The sequence below is a fragment of the Misgurnus anguillicaudatus genome, chromosome 13 (genome assembly GCF_027580225.2).
Source record: "Misgurnus anguillicaudatus chromosome 13, ASM2758022v2, whole genome shotgun sequence".
NCBI lineage: Eukaryota > Metazoa > Chordata > Actinopteri > Cypriniformes > Cobitidae > Misgurnus > Misgurnus anguillicaudatus.
The window spans coordinates 25,256,693-25,273,997 of NC_073349.2; the positions used below are offsets into that span (position 1 = coordinate 25,256,693).

The 17,305-nt window shown below is 38.0% G+C and overlaps 1 protein-coding gene across 4 annotated transcripts in view; it reads left to right on the plus strand.

The window, feature by feature from the left end:
* The window catches only part of plxna1a (plexin A1a), a 274,556-nt gene that overhangs the window by 220,389 nt on the left and 36,862 nt on the right, over positions 1-17,305 (plus strand). For all 4 annotated transcript variants that reach the window (XM_055187468.2, XM_055187471.2, XM_055187470.2 and 1 more), the window contains exons 16-20: positions 125-292; positions 6,752-6,845; positions 8,934-9,170; positions 10,402-10,545; positions 14,893-15,127. In XM_055187468.2, coding sequence (XP_055043443.1) covers positions 125-292; positions 6,752-6,845; positions 8,934-9,170; positions 10,402-10,545; positions 14,893-15,127 — 878 coding nt within the window. The remainder of the gene's footprint in view (positions 1-124; positions 293-6,751; positions 6,846-8,933; positions 9,171-10,401; positions 10,546-14,892; positions 15,128-17,305) is intronic.

Below are 17,305 nucleotides of genomic sequence, written 5' to 3' on the forward strand. Positions count from 1 at the left end.
ACTCTTACAGAGTAAAGAATCACTGTCCTGATGAAATATGAATGTGATGACATGCTTCATAATCACGCAGGCTGACTACAATAAGTATTAAAGTAAACACTTTCTCGTCCTTTCTTCCACGTAGGCGGACATCTAAGGAGATCGTGTGCGTGACGCCGGCTGGCCTAAACCCTGGAAGTATCCCGGTCATGGTAGACATCGATGCCGCTGAGCTGAGAAATCCAGAGGTGAAGTTTAACTACACCGAAGATCCGACGGTCCTGAAAATAGACCCGGACTGGAGCATCGCAAGGTAACGGCAAAGCTGTCAATCAAAACGCGCTGCGGCAGTCATCCGTCATCTCCCCATATTTCCACTAATTAAACATGAAATCGTTTCTAGAGGAAACATTCGCTCTTTGCTGAGGTAGACGTCAGGGTGACAAAGTGGTAATATAAATCAATACTGAACTATTTGTGTTACAGTTTGACTTGACACGTGAGCAGAACTCATTAAAAGGGTGAAAAATGAGATTCTTGAGTTACTTTCTCACACCGTCAGACGTCTACACCTGCGAGCAGATCGGCTGTCAGATGCTGTTTTTGCAGGTTTTCAGGAAAAGCTGCGATTTACACTAAAGCAGGTCTGGCCTGATGATGTCGGGGGTGAAATAGAAACAACCAGTAAACAAACAGCATCGCTGGTGTTAGATGAGGCAGGCGGGACGGAGCACTTATCACCTGCAACTCTACTGAGGTCTCTACTGAGGTCTCTCTCTCTCTCTCTCTCTCTCTCTCTCTCTCTCTCTCTCTCTGGACTCACAACTGTTAAACTGTTAAAGCTAAGCCTTTGTGAGGCACTGTCTACTTTGTTCCTGTAGCTCAGTTGGTAGAGCTTTGCGTAAGAAACACAGAGGTCATGTGTTCGACCCCAGGGATCACCCATACTGATGAAATGTGAATGCACCGTAGTTTACATTGGATAAAATTTGCAAAAATATCACCTTGAGGCTAAAGTAAGGTCCAGTTTTTACACGTACTGTGCACACGATGAAATTTGTGTAATGCGAAGAGTCACCGCCGAAACTTTGAAAACCAGAGTACATGTACACGTACGTCTTGCATGCGCGTACAGGAGAATGTAGTATGTAGCCCAGGAGATGCATTGCATTTTGTCGCAATGCGCATGTGTTGAACATCTGCGTACACGTACGAGTCAAATAAACAATGCTTTGCAATGGCCATGCCAAATGCATGACAATGTAAATGTAAACTGATGGATTATTTTTAAAGGAAAACATCACTGTTTTTCAATATTTTACTATCTTCTTACCTTCTTACCTCAATGAATTAATACATACCTATCTTTTTCAATGCGAGCACTGAATGTGTTAGCATTTAGCCTAGCCCCATTCATTCCTTAGGATCCAAACAGGGATAAACCTAGGGTGCAGTAATATTGACGGAAGTTTGAGCGAGAGGGGGAGTAGTCAGGAGTGATGATGTTACTGCGTACCGAGGTCGAAATGCTGCAAACTAAGTGCTCTTCCGCCATACAATATAGTTATATATGAAGAGTTTCGTTGCAAAACGAGATAACCACCATTTTTTTAATTGTTCAGAAATCGCGTTTTTTGGATGTGCATTCCAATTAATTTCAATGCAACTGCAGTTGGTTTGTTTTGATTTAAAACCTTCATAACTTAAAAAATACAGCTAAGTAGCACCATAAAACAAAATAATAACACGATAACATAATAATAAACATGTTTTGACAAAAATGTTAAAAAATGGATTTGTCTCGTTTTGCAACGAAACTCTTCATATCTTTTTATCCGCTTAAAAAAATTGGCACGTTTTATTTTGTGCCACCATACTTACTTATGTAACTACTCATGTAACAGTCTTTAAATAGGGAAAACAGGAACTGTATGGTGGCTTCAAAATTCATCCCTTCTAATGAATGAATGGGGCTAGGCTAAATGCTAACACAGTCACAATGCACTGTACAAAGATTAAGTGCACGCATTGAAAAAAAGATAGGTATGCATTAATTCGTCGAGCTAAGTTGAGGTAAGAACATAGTAAAATATTGAAAAACGGTGGGGTTTTCCTTTAAGAAATTTTGCTGCTTACATTGAAAGCAAAATACAGTAAAGCGACAACATAACAATCCGAAAATAACCTTTTCTTGTCCACTGTATCCTTTTGTCTGAAGCCCGAAGTATAGTTTGTTTTTACGTGTACGCGAATAATCCCTCAAAAATGCAGTTTACATTTACATTTTATGCTTTTTGCAGACACTCTTATCAAAGTGGCTTACACTATATCAATACAGTATGTGTTTTGGGGGGTCGAACCAATGACCTTTGCACTGACCACTGTTTAGCTAAAGGAACAGTTGATTAGGAAACAACATTTATGGGATAGTTCATCCAAAAATGAAAATGTATCGTACTTTCCGGACTATAAGCCGCACCGGAGTATAAGCCGCATTTAAAAATGCGTCATTAAGACGAAATAACATATATAAGTCACAGTGGACTATTTATTTAGAAAATGAATCCACAAAATCCAAGCCGAAAAACCGACATTTAATCTGGAAAGGCAAGTTATTCAACTAAACAATAGCAGACAGAACAGCAGGCTGAATAGATGTCTGTACATTAAACTAATATTATCAGGTAACCGAGCAAGCCAACTAGCATGAAGTTCGCACTGAATTAGGGTTGTGCCGATAGACGATAGTATCGTGTATCGACGATCTTCAGACATATCGCCAATGGCAGGCTTTCATGGCGATAGTCACGACGATAGTTGGCGAATGGTTATTATTATTATTATTATCATCATTGTTTAATATTAACACCCACATTGCATGCTTTTCCTCACATGAGGGTTTGTGGGCTTCACTTTACGTGGAGAGCTTGGAAAGAGAGAATTCCTTCTTGCACGTACCTGCACTTAATGCGCGCGTCTTGGTCTCCTTCTACCACTAAATCCAGCGCGCTGCGTCATGAGCAGCTGCGCTTCTCTCTGTCTCACGTGCACGCGCTCTCGCGTCTGTCCGAAGTCTAAACATAAACTAAAGTAGTAATCCTTATGTATTTGTTCAGTTTAATGCGTTTCATGCGAGCTGAGGCAAACTTTACTTTTTGTTTAAAATATGACCCGCTGCATATTAGCGCCTCACTCTCGCGTACGTGCAGAAAGCTGCGCTCTGTCTGAAGTCAGATCACTAGGTATTAATCCTGTTTATGATATGCATTTCAATGAGTTGTAGCAACACGTCCCTCGTGTTTAATATATGATTGTGTTTAAAATATGATTGCGTTCCGCTGGACCGATGCGTTAAAAAAGGCACCTCTGAGAGCACCACTGTTTGACACGTGTAGTCTTCTGCAACAGCACTAAACCAATGCATTGAATTGTTTATGTGCGCGCACGTGTGTGTGTGCGTGCGCAGATGCATGTTTTTACAGTTATTAATCATGATAGGGTTTTAATGACGCGCTCGCATTAATGGCATCAGTATTAAGAAGGTTGCGGTCATGACTGTGTTGCTCTTGTTTTTTTTTCCACCCATCAAGTGACTTGTTATAATGAGTAAAAAATTAACAAATAAAAAATGAGTAAACTACTGCCCCGCCCCCCGATAATATCGTGTATCACCGATCTCACAGGCTGACGATAGGACGATCTGAAAATAGGGCATATCGCCCAACACTACACTGAATCCATTGAATTACATAAATAGAGGCCTCATAAATGTCAAAATTAATTCATACTGACTTACAAGGCGCACCTGACTATAAGACGCAGCACCAGCCAAGTTATGAAAAACAACGCGGCTTAAAGAACAAAAAATATGATACCCACCCTCATGTAGGGTTGGGCATCGTTTCAAATTTATCGATTCCAAATTTGATTCCGCTTATCGATTCCGATTTCTAACGGTTATTGGTTTTGATTCCAAAGAGGTGAATCGCAATAAAATTCAAGCCTATACAGATCAAAAATACTAAACACAAAAGTTTTTTAGGAGCTACAAAACTTTTTAACAAACATGGCTCAAAATGATTTTTAAATATTTTTTCCTTGGAACACAACACCTACCTAAATTATGGTGACTCAACAACATAAAATGCATGCAGCCCTTTCACTATAAATGCTGTGATCGATCTGTCACACTCCTCAGTTTTTCCTGTGCTTCCCATCATTCATCAAATCATCTTATTTTGTGTCCAACTGAAAAAGAAACTCATACAGGTGAGGATGAGTAAATGATTCAGAATTTTCATTTTGTGTGAACTATCCCTTTAACATTTGTTAACAACCTTGTATACCTCGGGTCTCTTCACAACTTCATCACATCACCAAAATGTGTGATGGTGTTTGTGTTGCTGACCCACAATCAGGCACTTTTTACATTTCGGCTTTGAACGGGGGTTATTATTTCCCAGCAGTGTCAGCCATGCTACCTTTCCTCACTCCATCTGGATCTGAAAAACAAGCGCACACACTCCAGCACGGATCAAAGCAATATCGGAAATGACTGCGTCTGTGCAGAAGATGCCCTCAGCTTAAACAGACATAACTGGAACCAGAAAGTTGCGGCCCTAAAGCCTGTTAGCGCGCGCTGAGTGAAGCTGTATTGATTCGAGCTGAAAATGCCCTTCAGGGCCACGGCACAGCAGGCGTCACAGAAGCAAACAGGGGGAGACGTCGCTGCTGTAACGGTTCGAGAGTCTTAACTCGTAGACCGGCTATGTCAACAAGCTTGTGAACACAAGTGGGTTTTCCGAAGACTTCGGTACGGAAACCTTAAGCAAATTATGATCTTTAACTGATTCAGGGTTGGATGGTTGAAAGAACTCGACAACATCAAAGAGAAAAAAAAACGAGATAACTGTGATATTAAAAGTAGTTTACAGATGTACATAACGTATTAGCATTAAATGTATTTATGTTGTGTTTTCTTTTCAGCTAAACTGAATTATGACAGAGCCACAGTTTAGGAAATATAACGGCACGCATTTTTCATCTATTGACATGTTTATAGCCGCCTACCTGAATAGTAACACATCGGGTTTAATTGCACAGATGCTTGAAGAAAACTAGATCAGCTTTTTCCAAACTTTTTACAGTGGTGTACACATTTTTATGTGTTTTAGTAGCTCAATTGCTAGAGCGTTATGTTAACGGTGCCATTATGAGGTACGTTTAAGGTGGGCAGTGCATTGTGAGATTGGGTGAAACATGGTCATACGATATAAGCTGTGATGCTGTGAAGGGCACACATGCCCACAGGACATAAATGTGTGTTTATGGTTTTAAAATAGCCAGGAGTCTTAAATTATATTGAAGATGAAATGATTTAACATATTGTGCTCCTTTCATGAGCAGTCATGGGTTCGAAACAAGGGTGCACACCTTTTGATAAAAATGTTTAGCTTGTAATGCACTGTGCTTTTGGATAAAAGCATCTGCCAAATGCATAAATGTAAATGCAAATGTATTGTAAAGTATAAAATAATTCAATATTTAAACAAGGCATCCATTTGTAACCACGGAGGTCTGGCCCAAACCAGATCCACTGCCCCAAGTTGTAGGCATGTCGTGTTTATGATTTGTATGATAGTGATGTTGTCATTTTAGATAGTATTTTTTATAATTTAGTTATTTAAAGGAATAGTCTACTCATTTTCAATATTAAAATATGTTATTACCTTAACTAAGAATTGTTGATACATCCCTCTATCATCCTTGTGCGTGCACGTAAGCGCTGGAGCGCGCTGCGACGCTTCGATAGCATTTAGCTTAGCCCCATTCAGAGATAAAGTTAGAAGTGACCAAACACATCAACGTTTTTCCTTTAAGACGAGTAGTTACACGAGCAAGTTTGGTGGTACAAAATAAAACGTAGCGCTTTTCTAAGCGGATTTAAAAGAGGAACTATATTTTATGGCGTAATAGCACTTATGGGAGTACTTCGACTTGGCGCAGTAACACCTTGCCTCTCCCATTATGAGAGGGAGAAGGGGAGCGGACTTTTCAGGCGAGTCGAAGTACTCCCAAAAGTGCTATTACGCCATAAAATATAGTTCCTCTTTTAAATCCGCTTAGAAAAGCGCTACGTTTTATTTTGTACCACCAAACTTGCTCGTATAACTACTCGTCTTAAATAGGAAAAACGTTGATGTGTTTGGTCACTTCTAACTTTATCTCTAAATGGTACCATTGAATGAATGGGGCTAAGCTAAATGCTATCGAAGCGTCGCAGCGCGCTCCAGCGCTTACGTGCACGCACACAGATGATAGAGGGATGTAACAATAATTCTTAGTTAAGGTAATAACATATTTTAATATTGAAAATTAGTAGACTATTCCTTTAATGTATAATTTTAAACATTTGTTAAATATGTAAACCTTTAAGAGTACACTAGCATATTGATGAGGCAAGTACTTGCAATACTTCGTATAACTGCAGCACCCACAGTAATACAATCCGCTACTTTTCTGTACTTAATATGTATAGGTGAAACATATTTAAATGCATGGCTGTTCATAAAAATCTCTTGTGTCCCATCACTGAAGGGTTGATGGGATTCATTACCTCTGCTCACTTTTCCTTCCCTCTGAAATGAAAAGCTTGATGGACTGATATTTCCTTGGATTTAATGCAGAAGCGTGGATCTGGACTTTATTGAATGTTATTGAGTAAAAGCTGTCACCCGTTCAGATGATGATGACTTTCTGTTTTTCTTTTTAGCGGTGGCACACTGTTGACGATCAGCGGCACAAATCTGGCCACCATTAAAGAGCCCAAGATCCGCGCCAAGTACGGCTCGGCCGAATCTTTCCACGTGAGTGTTTTTCCTCACCCTTTCATGACATTTCTTTCTTCCACACACCACTGGTTGTTTTTTTTTTGCTTGTAACTATTGCTTTTTTTCAGTCAAAGGTTCTTTGTCTTTCTGTTGTAGAGGTCAGACCTCCCTCCTTCGCTTTCTCAGGTTTCCCTCAAAGGAAACCATCTGAATGTCCATCTTTCAAACACTCCTCTATCATTCTTGTTGTACATTAAAAAGACTTTGTGAAAGAGACAGAAAATCTGAACCACATTTCTTATCTCTGGAAAGGTCACAGATCTCTCTCAAGCTATGTTTTAGTGAAGTGCCTCTGTGTATAGTAAGCAGATATCTTGTAGAGCAAACTTTTTTGTCAGCCGAACCCTCTTTACCTAAATTATTTACCCCCTGAGATTTTAAGTAAACATTTAAATAATTTAAAAGCACATTTACATATTTCTTTTTATCAAATTTAGTTTTTATAAAACAAATAAAATATATCTTTTGTTAGTGGAAAAGTGTTTTATTTTAGATTTTTTAATTTTAAAATCATTTATTTGGATCTTATGATTTAATTATAAGTAATGAATTAAATGTTTTTCATCAACTCATGAACCCCAGTTTGGGAAACCCTGTTGTGAAGCAACATTTTGCCCATAATGAAGCTTCATTAATGACTGATTTGGAGTGGCAGCAAGAAAATCTGCTTACAATTAATACAAAAATAAGTGTCTGACATAAACATGTTACAAAGCTAACAAGATGAGGCTATGTTATATTTAGCCTAAAAATGCATAGAAAATGCAAATTTTCCTTAAAAAAAAAAAGTTTTATTACACTGAACTGTTTCATAAATACCTTTTAATATTAAATGACATCTTTATTTATAATATGTATTTGATCTGATATTTTTTTGCTTCACTAACCATCTTGACTATTTTTTTTATAATGCATTGTGGTAATGCCTTTCCAGTGGTGCAAAATTGGCCTTTGGAGGCATCATAATAGCATTACTTACATTATGGATGATGTCAGTGTCACTTTTAAATAGATTTTATTTCAAATAGATTTCATTATAGTGCTTCCCTATAGCTCAGTGGTAGAGCATTGCGAAAGGTCATGGTTTTGAACACACATATTGATAAAGAACTGTATACACTCTGGGTTGTAAGTTAACCTATGCTGGGTTGTTTCAACCCAACATGCTGAGTTGTTTTAACCCGTTATTGGGTCAATTATATACCCAACGACTGGGTTCATCACTTTTTTTATCTAATGCTGGGTTGAAATTAGAGATGCTTAACGATTAATCACGATTAATCTATAGCAGAATAAAAGTTTTTGTTTACATCATATATGTGTGTGTGAACTGTGTATATTAACTTTGTATAGATAAATGCACACACATGCATGTATATATTTAAGAAATGTTTACATGTGTATATACATTTGTATATTTTAGTGCTGGGTAAAGATTAATCGCGATTAATCGCATACAGAATAAAAGTGATTATTGGCATATATGAGTGTGTGCTGTGTCTAATTATTATGTATAAATAAATACACGCACATTCATGTATGTATTTAAGAAACATTTACATGTTTATATATATTTATTTATATTTTTATATAATCTATATTAAATATAAATAAAAAAATTGATATATAAATAAAACAATTCTGAAATGAATATATGAATGTGTGTGTATTTATTTATACATAATAATTAAACACAGTACATGCACATATATTATGCAAAAAAATCACTTTTATTTTGTATGCGATTAATCGCGATTAATCTTTGCCCAGCACTAATATTTATGTATAATTTATATTATATATAAATATAAATAATGAATATATAAATACATATCTTTTTCTTAAAATTATATATGCATATTATTATACACAGTTCACATACATATATGATCTAAACAAAAACTTTTATTCTGCTATAGATTAATCACGATTAATCGTTACGCATCCCTAAAATGAAATATTACACATTCTTGACATTCAATTATCTGAAGTGCTTTTTAAGAAATGTTTATGAATTGGTTTAATAAATCACACCATTTGTCTATTTCTTCTTATATATTGTAGAACTGCACGGTTTTCAACAACTCCGTCATGGTATGTCTGGCTCCGTCCGTGGCTGATTCGGAGCGAGGTTTTGCCGAGACTGGCAGCGGACCGGATGAGATCGGCTTCTACATGGATGATGTCCACGCTCTGGTGGTCGTCAATGAGACATTCAGCTACTACCCGGACCCGGTCTTTGAACCCCTCAGCCCAAATGGCATTCTGGAGCTCAAACCAACATCTCCACTTATACTCAAGGTACAAACCTGCTTCAGGTGCAAGATCGATTAGTGGGAATTATTAAGATGTTTACCAACAAATCATAATATTAGTTGTTTTATCTTGCACATTAAGTTTTGGTGTTCATGTGGATGATACTTTTTCAAATCTAACCATTGGCCAGTCACATTCACTCTTCCTAAAAAAAACCTGTCCTCTTATTACCGTATCTGTAGCGGTTAAAAGTTTAAGTAAAACATATAGTTAAAATAAAACAAAAACATCTTTGGCACTGCAAAATATAAAGTTGCGGCCATGTGTCCGTGCAGTTATTTCAGTAATGCAAGACTAGAGGTGTAGATAGGGCGTCAAGAAAGCATGTCGAGTGATATTTCTTTGTTAAATGGAAATGTATTAACGAAACCTTTTTACTTAATGCCCGATCCCCCTCCTGGCTTATTGGGGGGAGAAAAACAACGCGGTGCATTAGCAAAGAGAAGGAAAATACGAAAATGCAATTTAGTGAAATAATCAGGGATATTCTAGAGATGCATCACATTCTCCACGCAATTAATTTCTCATCTAATTTGATCTGGGGTTGGCGGCGCGGATGAGATGAGAGAGGCAGAGGGAGCCGAATTTGCATTAAAGACCGTCGTGCCGTGACCTCGCTGAACCCTGAGGGTGGAGGGATCGACGGGGTGCAGTATTGTGGTGCATTGCTGGTGTTCATCAACATTTCTTCTTTTTTTCGTAACTCCTGTCCCCGTTTCCTTTTTACGGTTTATCTGTACGGTGGAGATCAAACTCATATCTGTTAAAGAAGCTTTGTTTTTTCTCTTTTAAATCAATATCTACATGACCTTTGTGTCTGAGGTTACGTAATGCTTGAATTTATCTCAGACCATGGCTGTTATCTGTAAAACTCAATCCTAGACCTTGAAGGAATAGTATTGCTTATTTTCAACAATGTCCATGGATGGCATCTGTGCAACGCTGCTGATTATCACAAGCAATATGTTTAGACAATTTCGACAGGTTGAAAAAATTAACGGTAGAGTAACACTCGTAATGGGAACCAGCAGGCCAGCATACCACAGTACCACAAGTAAACTTTAAAGTAAAAATGCTGTAGTATTGCTTGTGGTGTTCATGACACTTGTTTGCAATACACCATTTATGTAAATGACTTTTTCTTATGCAACTAATGAATCTCGGTAGGATCTCATGTCTGTTTTAGGTCTTTCTAATGATGATTTTCATTTTCTAGGGTCGTAATTTGATTCCAGCAGCTCCCGGTAACTCCAGGCTCAATTATACCGTGTTTATCGGAGAGACGCCGTGTGTTCTGACTCTTTCTGAGTCCCAGTTGCTCTGCGAGTGGCCCAACCTCACCGGTCAACATAAAGTAACGGTACGTACCCAACACACTAATACACAATGCTTTTATATTTGCACATTTTGTCATATTATCTATTTTAAAATAACGTTACTTTGTGTATTTCCCTGTAAAAAGTAAAAGTTGGATTAACTTAAAACATGACTTAAAATGGTAACCCCTAAAAAACTGGAATCGCACGATTTATCATTACACGCCTAGTATAAAGTAAACATTAGATCAACTGAAATAATCAAAATTATTAATAGTTGATGAAGGTTTTTTTAGGTGTTACCAGTTGAAGTAATTTTTAAAGTTTTTTCACCTTCAATTTTTTACTTAAAGTGTGATTTTTTTTTTAGGTGCTACCAATTTAAATTATTTTATTTGATAAGGACTTTCTACTGATCAAAGAGCCGTAGTACATGAAAGAGCTGGGCATAATATCGTCTTTGCAATTCAGAATTAATTTGTGTTGCGATTTATCGTTACACCTCTACTTTTTACAGTGTAAATATAATGTTTTAACATGGTTTTATTAACATAAAACACATAACTTTTCAAACAACGCACTTTATTGTAGCTCCTGTCTGCGTTGTGTTTCTAAAACACGTCAATTTTTTCAAAGCTCATTGTTCTGAAAAGAGCATTGTCAGCTGATTGGCCAGCTGACAAAGTGCGTTGTGATTGGCCGAATACCTCAATAATCCCATAATAACCCATAATCGTGACCGTCTGGACTTTATTAGGCTATGTAGAGAATACAGAGATACGCACAGCACGCATTAAAATAAATGCTCATTCAAATTATTTCAATATAAATTTGGTATTAATTTCCCTCACAGTGACGTAGATATCTGGAGGCGTGTCTTATCGAGACGTTTTAGTCAGGTCTAGATTTGTAATCTCTTTTAAATAGAACAGAACCTTTGCTTTGAGACTTTGGCCTTTGCAGATCTTACACATTTACGAACAGGTACGTAACACACTAAAGAAAAAGGAAAAAATGTATCTTATGACCCCTTTAAGAACCAACATAAAGAATTTATTAAAGATGCTATGCAAATGTTTTCAAATCTTGGTTCACACTGACCAATGTCAGACGTTATATATATATGTTATATAATATATCCTCTATAGAATCAGCTATGTCTAAGTCTCTCCCAAGGGTTTTTTCCCTCCTAGGACTTTTCGCCCACAGGGTTTTTCTCCTAGGGTTTTTTTCCAACCCCTGGGGAGTCTGCTGACATTGGCTTAACTTAGCAATACATACGTTACATGGTTAATCTAAACCGCTGTATTCTGTTGCTTATGTTTTATGATTTTTGTGGGTGTTTTTCTGCATCTATTAATGTAAAGCTGCTCTGAAACAATTAAACAATTGTGAAAAGCGCTATATAAATAAAATTGAATTGAATGATTAGAAATGACAAGTCAAAGTCTAAAATGAGCTTAAAGGAACACTCCACTTTTTTGAAAATTGTCTTATTTTTCCGCACCCCTAGAGTTAAACATCTGAGTTTTACCGTTTTGGAATCCATTCAGCTGATTTCCGGGTCTGGCGCTAGCACTTTTAGCATAGCTTAGCATAATCCATTGAATCTGATTAGACCATTAGCATCGCACTCAAAAATTATCAAAGAGTTTCAAAATTTTTCCTATTTAAAACTTGACTCTTCTGTAGTTACATCGTGTACTAAGACCGACGGAAAAATAAAAGTTGTGATTTTCTAGGCCGATATGGCAGGAACTATACTCTCATTCTGGCGTAATAATCAAGGACTTTGCTGCCGTAACATGGCTGCAGCAGGTGCAATGATATTACGCAGTGCCCGAAAATAGTCCCCAGCTAGGTAACTTTCAATGTTAAAGTTAAATTGAAAGTTACCTACCTGTGGACTATTTTCGGGCGCTGCATAATATCAAACCTATGTTAAAAGTGGTACCGCCAGACCCGGAGATCGGCTGAATGGATTCCGAAACAATAAAACTCAGACGTTTAACTCTAGGGGAGCTGGAAAATGAGCCTATTTTCAAAAAAGTTGAGTGGTCCTTTAAAACCAGCTGAGTGCACTGCTGAGGGAACCCGTCTTAAAGGACGTTTTTAAACTCGCCACCATGTGTCATTTCATGCGATGGCTGTGAAAGACAAACGCTTCCAGGAGATAAAAATATTTACCCCACTATTCTGAATTCATATTATTTTTTGCAAAGCTGCAAGTGTCACATCATATTCAAAGAAATTGTCCGAAATGTGTGTTTCTTTCAAAGATGCTGGTTCAAAAATAGATGTGTCTCGCTGTGTTTCTGTCCTTGTGTGGTACTTTGAAGGACTGTGAGGTGAGGTGTCACAGCGCTGCTCTACTCTCCTATTCAGTACACCTGCGTAGTTGTAAATTGTTGTTTATATGTCTATGTGGTGTTTTAATATACTGTACTTTAAGGCAACCCATGTGCAAATTCATCGGTCAAAACCATTGCGAGTATTTTATCCTTAAAACGTCAGTTTATCAAATTGGTTTCAAAAATAATGTTTAAACCCCGTTTTTCATATCACAAGCATGTTGTAACCAATCACGTTAATGTGTTAACAAAGCGGATCAGGTAGTGAGAGCTATATGAGTGGAAGTGGGGATTAATTTGCATATACATAAATTAGTTTTAAAGGGCACCTATGGTCCAATTCACGTTTTTAAATGTCCTTTGTGTATTAGTACATGTTATCGATATGCAAAAGGTACAAACCTCACAGTAAACGATGACGCGAGCTGTCGTCTCCAACGTACATTTCTTTTCTTGGACTACAACAAACACACGGATTGTAGGCAACAGTTTACTTCCTGGGATTGGTGATGTAGACAAGACCGACATTATCATAATTCCTCCCGCTTCAGACTCACAGCCTGTAAGTTAACTCCAAATCTTTGAATTAAGCAACCAAATCTTTCAAACATGGTAAGGAGCGTCACATTTCCATCTGATGTCAGAGGTATTCAGACCGATCACAACGTACAGATTAGCTGGCCAATCAGGGACACAGCGATTTTCAAATCGATGAGTTTTGTACAAAATCAATGCGTTTGAGGAAAGCAGTACATCTGAAGCTACAATAATGTATGGTATGTGGAAAATAACACATTGTATTATACCAAATACACAAAATAATGTTTTTAGCAATGAAATAGGTGCACTTTAAAGGTGCAGTGTGTAGATTTTTGCTGCATCTAGTGGTGAAATTGCATATTGCAACCAACAGCTCAGTCCAATGCTCACCCCTCCCTTTCATAATGCATAGAGAAGATAAAGTAGCCACCACAGGACAAACATTTTGCCATAGTGACGTTTGTCCATTTAGGGCTACTGTAGAAACATGGCAGTGCAATTGGCAACTTCAATGTAATGGGACCTGTGGTGTATGTAGATAAAAACGTCTCATTATGAGGTAATAAAAACACAACTGTTCATTGTGTAAGGTCTTTATACAGCACTGAGAGTATGGTTATGTACATTATATTGCATTTCTGTCAAGAGATCATCTTAAAAGTTACACAATGGACCTTTAAGAGATACAATTACAGACTATATACAGTATATATCTCTATACAAATATGCATTTACTGTACAGCTGCTTTGCAACAAAACAGCGCTATATAGAAATACGTTTCAGCTGAAATGAATAAGAGTGTGTTTGGTGTGTAAGAGCTGTAGCACACAGCTGTGTGTTGACCCCTGTTAGTGAGAGTCTCTCTAGGAAATTTTGTATGGCTTGAATCTTTGACCCCCATCTCTTCCCATGGGTCCCTGCTGTTTAGCAGACAGCACATAATGCCCGTGGTGCTGTGTACATACAGTATTTCAGCACTAGAATTGGATCTTTATTACTGCTTTATATCAAATTAAGACTCCTACATGAGTTTTAATGTATCGTAGGATCATGGTGGCAACTTTTGTATGAGCAATAAGCAGTTACATTATCCCAAAATATTAAAATTGATTTTATTCACTTCACATTTTCATATCAAGTTGGTTTAAAAGGGTGTTTATATGGTTAGAATAAACACCTTGATACTTACTTAGATTGCGTTTTGCAGGGCAATGGCTGTGTAAACAATCTTACAGTTCCTTGTTAAACTTTCTATTTACGAATTACGAGTCTTCACGAAGCTCGAAACGATCCAGTAATAGAACACTCTGAGCTAAATGGGTTTTCAATCTCCTCGCTCGTCTCGCAAATGTGATAGACTCATAAAGTTTTAATTACGGTTTCGTGCAGAACTGTGTCGCGTCTTTTACTCAAAGGTTGCACAAATTGCCGCAACAAAATTTTGAATGCTAATCGTAGATCTTTCCTGTTTCAATGAGTGTTTTTGGTCCCCGTTACAGATTCGTGCGGGAGGGTTCGAATACTCCCCTGGTACCCTGCAGATCTACTCCGACAGTCTGCTAACTCTCCCTGCTATCATTGGGATCGGTGGAGGCGGTGGTCTTCTTCTTCTGGTCATCATCGCTGTGCTCATCGCCTACAAGCGTAAATCCCGCGACGCTGATCGCACGCTCAAGCGACTACAGCTACAAATGGATAACTTGGAGTCCAGAGTCGCTCTTGAGTGTAAAGAAGGTAAATTATTCATAAGCGACATTAATTTTACATATAATTCAAATTGATGTTGACGTGGAAACTGCAGGTATTACTATCCGACTCCAAATTACCGTCTTCCCGTCTCTTGTCGCCATGGTGACACCATTACCATTGTTAACATGTCTTGGTAACAGGTTGGTGTTCGCGGACTGCAGTGTTATGGCATTTCAGCTTCTAGTTGTCGTTTGCTTTAAAGGTTCCCAATACCAGTCCACAGAATGCACTGGGTCTAATTGGCCATTATCTTAGGACTGTCGGACCTCCTGGTCACGACCCTGTCAGGTGGATGAAAACGGCGCCTAGGCAAGCTAGCTAACAAACAGCGTTTGCTGTGGCATGAGGGGGGAAACGGTTTGAATGGCAGACAGAAAATGATGAAAGAAATTTGTTTCTTGCCAAATGGGTGAAGGAAGTGGTGGGCATTGATTAGCTGTCACGTTCTTAGGGCTGATTCGGTTGTGATTGCCCGGTTGCCTTCATTAGAGGAGAACACGAACGGGTTGTTATCACAACGCGTTCAATCTGTGCATCAATATTTTATTCAAATCATAGGCGCTGATGTTATTTACAGCTTCTGCAAAATATTTATGACCTTAGCTTGTTTTTACTGTTTGGGTTGGATTCGTTTTATAATTACCAGAGTTCTCAAACTCCCCTTCTAACCCAATTTAGTGAGGTCAACTTTACCGCCGTGAAAAAGAGAGAGTGAATCTCGTGAAACCAACAAATCAAGAAAATGTCCTGGTCATCTACAATCTAAATATAATACTGCTAGTGCTAAAGAAAGCATATTTTGGTATTCGTAGGGGTAACACGGTCTCACACCCATGGCGTCAATATTTGATGACACTTGACCATGCGTCAATATGTTGACGCGGAGGGTATACCTTTCGCATCATTTTTTGACGAACCGGGGACCTCAACACTACCAGGTACGCGAAATTAAACAGTTGTCACCTGGCATTGGGGTTGGGGTTAGGTTTGGGTAGGGATGTCATTATGTAAATCTAACCCTAAACCGACGCGAAAATGGTAAAAAATGGTAAGAAAATAGGAAAGAGAATGCAACGGACTTAGTGGTGTTGAGGTCCCCAGTTCGTCAAAAAATTACGCGAAAGGTATACCCTCCGCGTCGGCATGTTGGCGCATGGTCGGGTGTCGTCAAGTGTTGGCGCCATGGGGTGAGACTGGGTTGGTAGGGGCGGTTTCCCAGACAGGGTTTAGATTAATCCAGGACTAGGCCTTAGTTATTTTAGGACATTTAAGCCGTTTTAACAAACACGCCTTAAAAAAAATAATAATAATGGCACTGATATATGTTAAGATATGTCAGTACAAGGTGTTTTTACATTAAACTCAAATATGCATTTTAGTCTGTGACTTGGATAAACCCTCTCCCGGGAACCACCCCATGAGGTTTTTTGCATACTGTAAAAAGTGAAAAGTTGGATCAACTTAAAAAAGTTTAAAAAGAGAAGTTGAAAAACAAAATATAAAGTGTCAAAAACTGTGCATAGTCTTTTTTCTTTATATAAAACTTTAATTGAATACTTTAGTTTTTGAGGGAACTAGGGCTGCACGGTTATTCGTAAAAAGTTCACGATCTCGATTTAAGCACCCACAAGATCTCGTTCCTAAATTCCTAACTATTCGTCTGTCTATTAAACCTTTCACAAATCTTACTGGAACATTGAAATATGCGTTTTATTCGAGTTACAGCAGTCATCAAGGTTTGTGGCTAGAAGGGATACAGCAACGACCAAAATCTTGCCGGATGAATGCAGTTTTCGTCCAAATTCTACCCCTTAAACCTAAAATTTCACGAGATTTAGGCCATAACTGTATCATATCTAGCCAGAACCGCTGTTTTTCATCCTAATCTTACCCCAAACCTAACCCTAAACCCATCATCTCTCAATATTTGTCCGTACCTGTATCCCCTCTACCCAGAACCCATGTAAAGGGGGATTTTTAAACAGTGGGTTGCAATGGCAATTATTTATTGCTTCACTCGCAAGCTTCATCTGTGCATCGTTTAAACATTTATGCTGTGTAAATACAACATGATAAGTAGCCTAGTTCCCTTTATTTTATTTGCAAACTTAAAGCCACTTTAAAATGCTTATTTTACCATTGCTTTGTTTTAAGGAAAATTGT